Genomic DNA, 7500 nt, shown 5'->3' on the forward strand with positions numbered 1-7500 from the left:
AGTGACAGAGACCGGGCAGTGTGAAATGCTGAACTCTGCCACGGAGTAGGCATCCACACTTGCGCTGGGTCTCATTACAAGTGACGGACCTTACTTTTCCATCAGTCAGACACAGCAGAAAAAAAAAAAGAGGCATAATTGGTCACACTGCAGACTGTCTCATCAGCCAAACTCTTAGTTTTCGTCTACCTTTTATAAATGGTAAGCAGGTTTACAAAAAAGCTTTTTAAACGACGGCAGTGACAATGCTTTTTATGTGTTCTTGATTATTTTACAAGTCAAAATATTTTTAGGAGCTCCCTGGAAAAAAGCAATGACATGCGTTTAGTGAATGATGAATTTAAAACAATTTAAGACGTAGTACAGTATGAAGACAAATAAATTGTATGTTTAATTAAATGAAACAAGGTATTGGCTTGATTGAGAAAAAATAATCTTAAGATGAAATGCTAGAGGAAGCCTTAGAGGGTTAGAAAAAATGTAGCAAGAATCATATTGAGGGTGATATCATTGCTTTATGATCAGTTTTATGAGTTCTATTTATTTTTGGCCAAATTCTGTTTCAATATTAACAGTAATGTTTTTTAACTTAAGTTAGCAGCATTTGATACAATACACATATTACCATCTGTGATATTGTAAATGATGTGCCATTACTCCAAGTCTTAAGGATTCTTGCAAGATCTTTAATTAAAAATACACTAGAGGGCTTCCCTGGTGGCGCAGTGGTTGGGAGTCTGCCTGCCGATGCAGGGGACGCGGGTTTGTGCCCCGGTCTGGGAGGATCCCACGTGCCGTGGAGCGGCTGGGCCCGTGAGCCATGGCCGCTGAACCTGCGCGTCCGGAGCCTGTGCTCCACAACGGGAGAGGCCACAGCAGTGAGAGGCCTGCGTACCGCAAAAGAAAATTAAAAAAAAAAAAAATACACTAGAGGTAGAAAAGGAAAATATTTTATTTAGAGTATTAAATTACAGGCATGATACTGTAAAGGCTTTTTGCTATAATATAAAGTCTCATGAAAAAAACAAGATTAGCTCATGTAAAAACTGTCTCTGCAATAAAATCATATCCAACTAGGGGGTTGGGTCTAACCTTTCATAGGGAAACTTAGATTTGACTCCTTTGGGATGGCCAAATGTATATGATATAGTCTAAAGGTTATATTAAGTCTAAGTGGTAAGTACATTAAACTACAACAATCCACCCTGAGTTATCAATCATTGCTATCACTATAAACAATCTAAAATTCCTTGTATTTCTATGAGTCATTGTGTTAAAAGACACAGGATCTGCCCAGTACTCAATTTAACGACCAGAAGTCAGAGAAAGGAGTCCATTAAGGGAAGCTTTGACAAACCTGTATTTCTAACTGCTGCACCACCTGCATTTGCACTCGACACTGGGCAGTGCTTCTGTCGTCCAAAGCATGTTCGTTGTTAAGGTGCCTAAACAAACACAAAACACAAAACAGAATGTTAAGCCATGGCTATCTCAGTGGCATATGCTCCACTTACAACCACTGAAGTCGTATTTCCTCCGCAGTGGGAAAAAAGAACACTTTGAAATGATACCAGAAAAGTTAAATAAGCTGATGTGTTTAGTGCAAATTATTTACGCAACACAAAGAGACCTTTCAAATAGTAGAAAATGTCATTGTCTCTAAGCTTATCAGTTATTACAAAATATATTTTCTCCAAACCATTTGCAGAATAATAGTAGAAATCACTAGATGAATTTCATATACTCATGCCATTTTTTTAAAAAAGGACAACTTATAAATACATGAACCAAAAGTAACTCTGAAGAGAACAAAGACAATTCTCTATTCCATTTTTGTTAAAACAGTTTGTGGCTCCTATGATGTTATTTAGTGAGCGATGTCTTATTTCACCAGGATGTGGTATGAATTATGTAAAGATAGCAAATTATCGTCCCATGGAAACATCAGATACTTATGAAGAATGATCACTTGCTATTACTAATAATTAAAGTGCATTGAAGATTCTGACAATCAGAAGTGTAAGATTGACATTTCATGTCTAGTGTCCTATTTGGGAGACATCTATTCTGATCTTTCAAAAAAGTAGGGAAAGATAAGACATTCTCATTATCTTACTCTGATCTTTATTATGTATTAGTCTATTATTATTTCATAATGTTTAAAAAGATCTCTTTAATGAGTGGTATGTTGATACATCAAAAGTAATTTAGTAGAGCAGCATCTCCAATGAACATGAACATATTCAATAATATGTACTTTGTAATATATCATTTATTTGCTGCCTCCTAAAATTAAAAAAGTCATCTTCAATTAATTTAATATCCTTTGGTGTGTCTATTTCACCAATGGGCAAACTAAGGCAGCAATTTAAGAGATGTTCTCATCAATGTATCTAAGTGAAATATTAAACCAAATATTTACAAAATTAAATAAGAATTTATATATTTCTCCATCTGGGCTCAAGTACCACTTAGAACGGTATAATAGTCTAAAAAGTTTAGTGCAGCCCTCATTTTACTAAAATTCAACAGAAATACTTTTGTGCCCATTCAAATGATTTACTTACATTTCTTGAAATCGATAATGAAACAGAACAAATATATAGACAGACAAATATGTAACACATATAAAGAAGTAATTTACAAACATGTAGGTTTATTTGTTAGTAGATCTAAGTTCAGCAAGTAGAAATCTTTGTGTGACTCTGCGTCATCCTTTGATAAATTAAATCAGTTTGTTTCAGTACCTCCTCACTGATCATGACAACAAAACCTCCATGTATCTTAGCACAACTGTCATTCTTGGTTGAAGAGAGACTGTGGACTAAAATAGCAGGGTGTATCAGGTCAAGTTTAAGGTGTGTGGTTATAGCGCAGGAAAGGCACTTGTACTCCACCTGTCTGCTCTTAGACCGGCTCTGTTGGTTTGGTTAAGAAACTAACTGGAATGATACACACTACTATATATAAAATAGGTAATCAACAAGGACCTACTGTATAGCACAGAGAACTCTACTCAATACTCTGTAATAACCTATATGGGAAGAGAATCTGAAAAAGAATGGATATAGGTATAACTGAATCACTTTGCTGTACACCTGAAACACGACATTGTAAATCACCTATACTCCACTATAAAATAAAAATTTAAAAAATGATTTTCATAATAAAAAATTAGATAAACTGTAACAAGAACTAAAATTCACTCATGCTTTCTGAAAAGGAGGCCTGGAATGTTAAAGAAAACCACAGGTTAGCTTATGACATTAAGTGTCACTTATTCCTAACTAACAGGACATTTACAAATTGTTTTTCAGGTCCTCCCCCCATGTTAATGAACAATGAGTCCATTTTCTATCAGTACAACTACTGCAACAGTAGTTGTATTCCTAAGGCTTGATCTCTTGAGGAACGCACTATGTTTGTTCCATGGTCAGTCTAAATGCATATTTTTAAAAATGCTTCAGCTCTACACAAAGATTAGGGTGTAAATGGACTAAGGTAAGCAGAATACACAACTCTGCAAGAAAAAGATATATTCAGTTTAACATGTTTATTTTTGCATGAAATTACTTTTTTAAAAGGTTTTTTGCATACTTGTTTACTTCTTAGGGATAATAATTATCCTATACTTAAAGAACTAAAAAAAGTACAAAATGTTTGCATTATATACTTGGGTCTTAGAGACCTATTCAATTTATCTCTGCATCTTTTATTAGAATAGAGACTGTAGACTACAATAATAACCAATGAGGTTTTGTCTTGATTGAATTTTTCAGTGGAACACAAAAGAACCTTGCCATTAAAATAGTCCTTTATTCTCCTGTATGAAGGCGAAAGGTTTTTAAAGTGTTGTGATGTTCAGTAATGAGCCTCTATCTAAATTATCATTGGTGACAAACTCACAAAGCACTTTTCGAGGACACATAGTTATGAAATGCCAGAGCTGCCACTTTCTTTCCTGTAATTATAGGCTAGCTTGCAGCCCTTCAATGATCATTTATAGAACAGCCTCCAGTGGATTACTGAGAACTTGAAAAACACATACATACCTCTGCCACATCTCCCTTCTCCTTTCCTCGCTATTGTTTACCAGTGATATGTAAAATAATAGTGCCTATTCATTCCTCCTACTTAATTATGCCAATCAAAGTACAGAAATAGTGTCCGGATATAAATACAATGCAATAAGACTAAATAAACAGGCTGCGTATTAACAGTAAATTATGAATTTATGTGTTTATGACTATTTTGTGCCCAAATTATTCTCTTTTATGTTTTTATAACTATCTCAGGTACTACATATTGCTGTTCAAAAATTCTCTATGATTTATAAATCAAGAATGAGATAATACTGAAAAATGAGAGGATTGGTAGATTTTCTCAGTCAGTGCCTAATTGCTGTTTCAAAATGCATATGCAAAGGGACATTTCATTAATCATTTAATCATGTCCCTTGCAGGAAGTTGGAACTAATGTTGCAAATACCCTTTTCATATGAATGCTCCATAATACTATCTTATGCATTTGATATATTGCCTATGTCATAAATTATAGCTGCTTCAAAAGGACCAAGTGGGGTTGTTATCCCTGAAGATGCTTGTTACAAAACCTTTATTAAGTTTCTTTTTTTACTTATTGCTAGTTCTATTTCACAGCTTCATACTAGCCAACAATAATACTCTTTCTGATGGCAAAGGTCTGTAAATTACCCATGCAATCACTAACACCATTTCACAGGCCTGTTCTACTTCTACTGGTCTGCTAACAAGGCGATTACACACAAATTACTGAATGCCTATGAAATATTTAAATGCATTCTACTCTACTATGCATTAATAAGAGCAAAGCAAGCTCTGGAATTCTGGTTAGCTCCAGTCTCTAATGTCCCCTAATGAGCCTCTTACCGAGACTGCAGTTCAAACAGAGAGGTGAAGAAAAAATGCAAAGGGTGCCTTCAGAAAGGCAGCACTGAACAAACATTGTGTGAGCCAATTCTAATTTATGGGTCACTTTATAGGTATATTGATTTTTGTTTTCAAAATGGAATAAATGATGTGGTCAACTGACGTTCCTTCAAAACTGCATTGAATCTACGTGCTAGGTAGGTAGTGTCCACTAGGAAAAAAAAGTGTAAATAGGCAGTCAAATTCTTTCTAAAAATAATTAAGCAAGCATTTCAGGAAGACAAAATGTAGAAAAGGATCTTTCCAATTTATTTAATGCACAGTTCTCTTTATTTAAGCTTTTAAGGTTATGAATGCATGTGGTAACTTCAATTATATACACCCCAGATTAGCAATTCTATTTTAAACTCTAGATTTTTTTCAAATTCATTTAAAGTTATAGCATTTTATAAGCTAAAAAGGGATCAGATTTAAATCCAAGTATGTAAGAGACTGTTTTAACAAAATGTTTCCCTTGCATATCACTGGTGTTTGATTTATTTTGCATCAAGCTTTTTATGTTTAAACACTGACAGGAGTTTAAATACAAAATGTTAGCTGTCACTATTCATTTAGCTGATTATGTGAGATGCCTTAGTTTTGAGAGATGGGGGCACTGTCACCAAAAGAAACAACATTCTGACAAGTTCAAAGAACGCCTTCTTGAGGTCATAATTTTGTAGCCATGCTGCCTAGTCAAAGACAAAGAAATAGACAATACACACTAAGTAAGAGCATAATTTTTAAAGTAGTCAGCTGCAAGAAAAAAGATAACACATTTCCATTAAATATTCTGTTTCTACTACCTTTTCTATTGTTCTTTATACAATGTCAAACCTTAAAATTTTAGGCTTTGTAATAAACCTAATTCATTTATGTTCATCAACTAATTACTCCTTAATAGGCTGACATTTTATTGACACTAACCATTTTGCTATTCTTCAAAGAGTATTTCTATCTTTGTATCTCAGACCGTGTTTTGTTTGTTGGCATCCACACATGCGGGTTCAAGAACACTTGTCTGCCAACTTGAATGTTATGTTGTAAACCTTCTGGTTTAAGCTCTAAAAGTCAATCCATCTACATTCATGCTGACTTAGGACCAATGGAATGATAATTAATTTTGCAGAAAAAGTACACTAAAATTTTGTTGGATATTATTACACTTTGACATTTATAAGACAGTAATGAAGAACTAGTATTAAATGCTTTTAGTGATCTAGTGAGATCTTCAATGAGTGGTCAGAAAAAATGGTTAGCTTCTGTCAACACCTACTTTATAGTAATTCAAAAATTTTCCTAAACACCGTTTAGTCTAGACTTTCTTCTTATATATGTATATATGGCTAAGAATATATATGTTATTCATAAGCAACTGTCCTCTGGTGGATTTTCGTTTGGTGCTGGGCAAAAATAGAGGAATTCTGCCAGTTTATTTGGGGATATAATGTGAGAAATGGAATTTGGGACTCAATATTATTTTCTACTATCCTTTGCTATTAAACATATGTAGGGTAAATAGTAATAATGGATAGCTTCCTTTTATTTCAAACCAATGGATAAGCTGTCTGATACAAAGTACAGCTCAAGCTGTACAATGTATTTCTAGTGCATTTTAGAAATAAAAATGCCACAATAATATTTTCTCAAACACCTTTTATAGTAAACACTGGGTACAAAATTTCTGGAGCATGGATAAACAAAAAACTTGAGAGCTAAAAACCTTTCACAGCTTTTTGACTTGCCTGACATTTTCCCCCCCAAGACTCTCAATCCTCTCCATTATTACAAAAGAAAAGCAAAATCTTCTTTCCAAGAAAATCTGTATTAGTGGTGATGCCTTCTTCGATTCACTTTCCACATAGATACTAAATCAACAATTTTTTCTGAATAACTGAAATTAATTTAATAAAACATTATTTTATTTCTCTTCAAATTTCCCACACATTTTAAAGAAAAAGACAATACTAGTATGGAAATATGTCTAATATTTCATTTCAGTACAGTACACTGGCATTAGTTCTAATAACAGAATTTATCACAGATCTTTGACTTACAGAATCTAAGCATATCATAACAAAAATGGACTAAAAGAAAGGCCTTAAAATCTACTGTCATTTGTTCTGTCATCCCTATAAAGTTAATGGGTTGGAAAAATGGTCAGTCTTTGGAAACAAAGTTGATATTTAATTGAAAGGAAATGCTTTTTTAATTGTAACCTCTTCAGTTTTTCAAAAATATTAACTTGAATATGAAAAAGACCCATGGAGGGTAAAATGAGAGTTCATATTTATAAGCTTGTTAGTAATAAAAATATGTATACAAATTTGAGATGAATAAAAATGCGTCTTTCGGGCTTCCCTGGTGGCGCAGTGGTTGAGAGTCCGCCTGCCGATGCAGGGGACACGGGTTCGTGCCCCGGTCCGGGAAGATCCCACGTGCCGCGGAGCGGCTGGGCCTCTGAGCCATGGCCGCTGAGCCTGCGCGTCCGGAGCCTGTGCTCCGTAACGGGAGAGGCCACAACGGTGAGAGGCCCGCGTACCGCAAAGAAAAA

The 7500-nt window shown here is 34.5% G+C and overlaps 1 protein-coding gene across 21 annotated transcripts in view; it reads right to left on the reverse strand.

Moving 5' to 3' along the window:
- The window catches only part of FOXP2 (forkhead box P2), a 534423-nt gene that overhangs the window by 38609 nt on the left and 488314 nt on the right, over positions 1-7500 (reverse strand). For all 21 annotated transcript variants that reach the window (XM_067042303.1, XM_067042302.1, XM_067042293.1 and 18 more), the window contains one exon: positions 1358-1445. In XM_067042303.1, coding sequence (XP_066898404.1) covers positions 1358-1445 — 88 coding nt within the window. The remainder of the gene's footprint in view (positions 1-1357; positions 1446-7500) is intronic.

Source organism: Kogia breviceps, chromosome 9 (assembly GCF_026419965.1).
Source record: "Kogia breviceps isolate mKogBre1 chromosome 9, mKogBre1 haplotype 1, whole genome shotgun sequence".
Lineage (NCBI taxonomy): Eukaryota > Metazoa > Chordata > Mammalia > Artiodactyla > Physeteridae > Kogia > Kogia breviceps.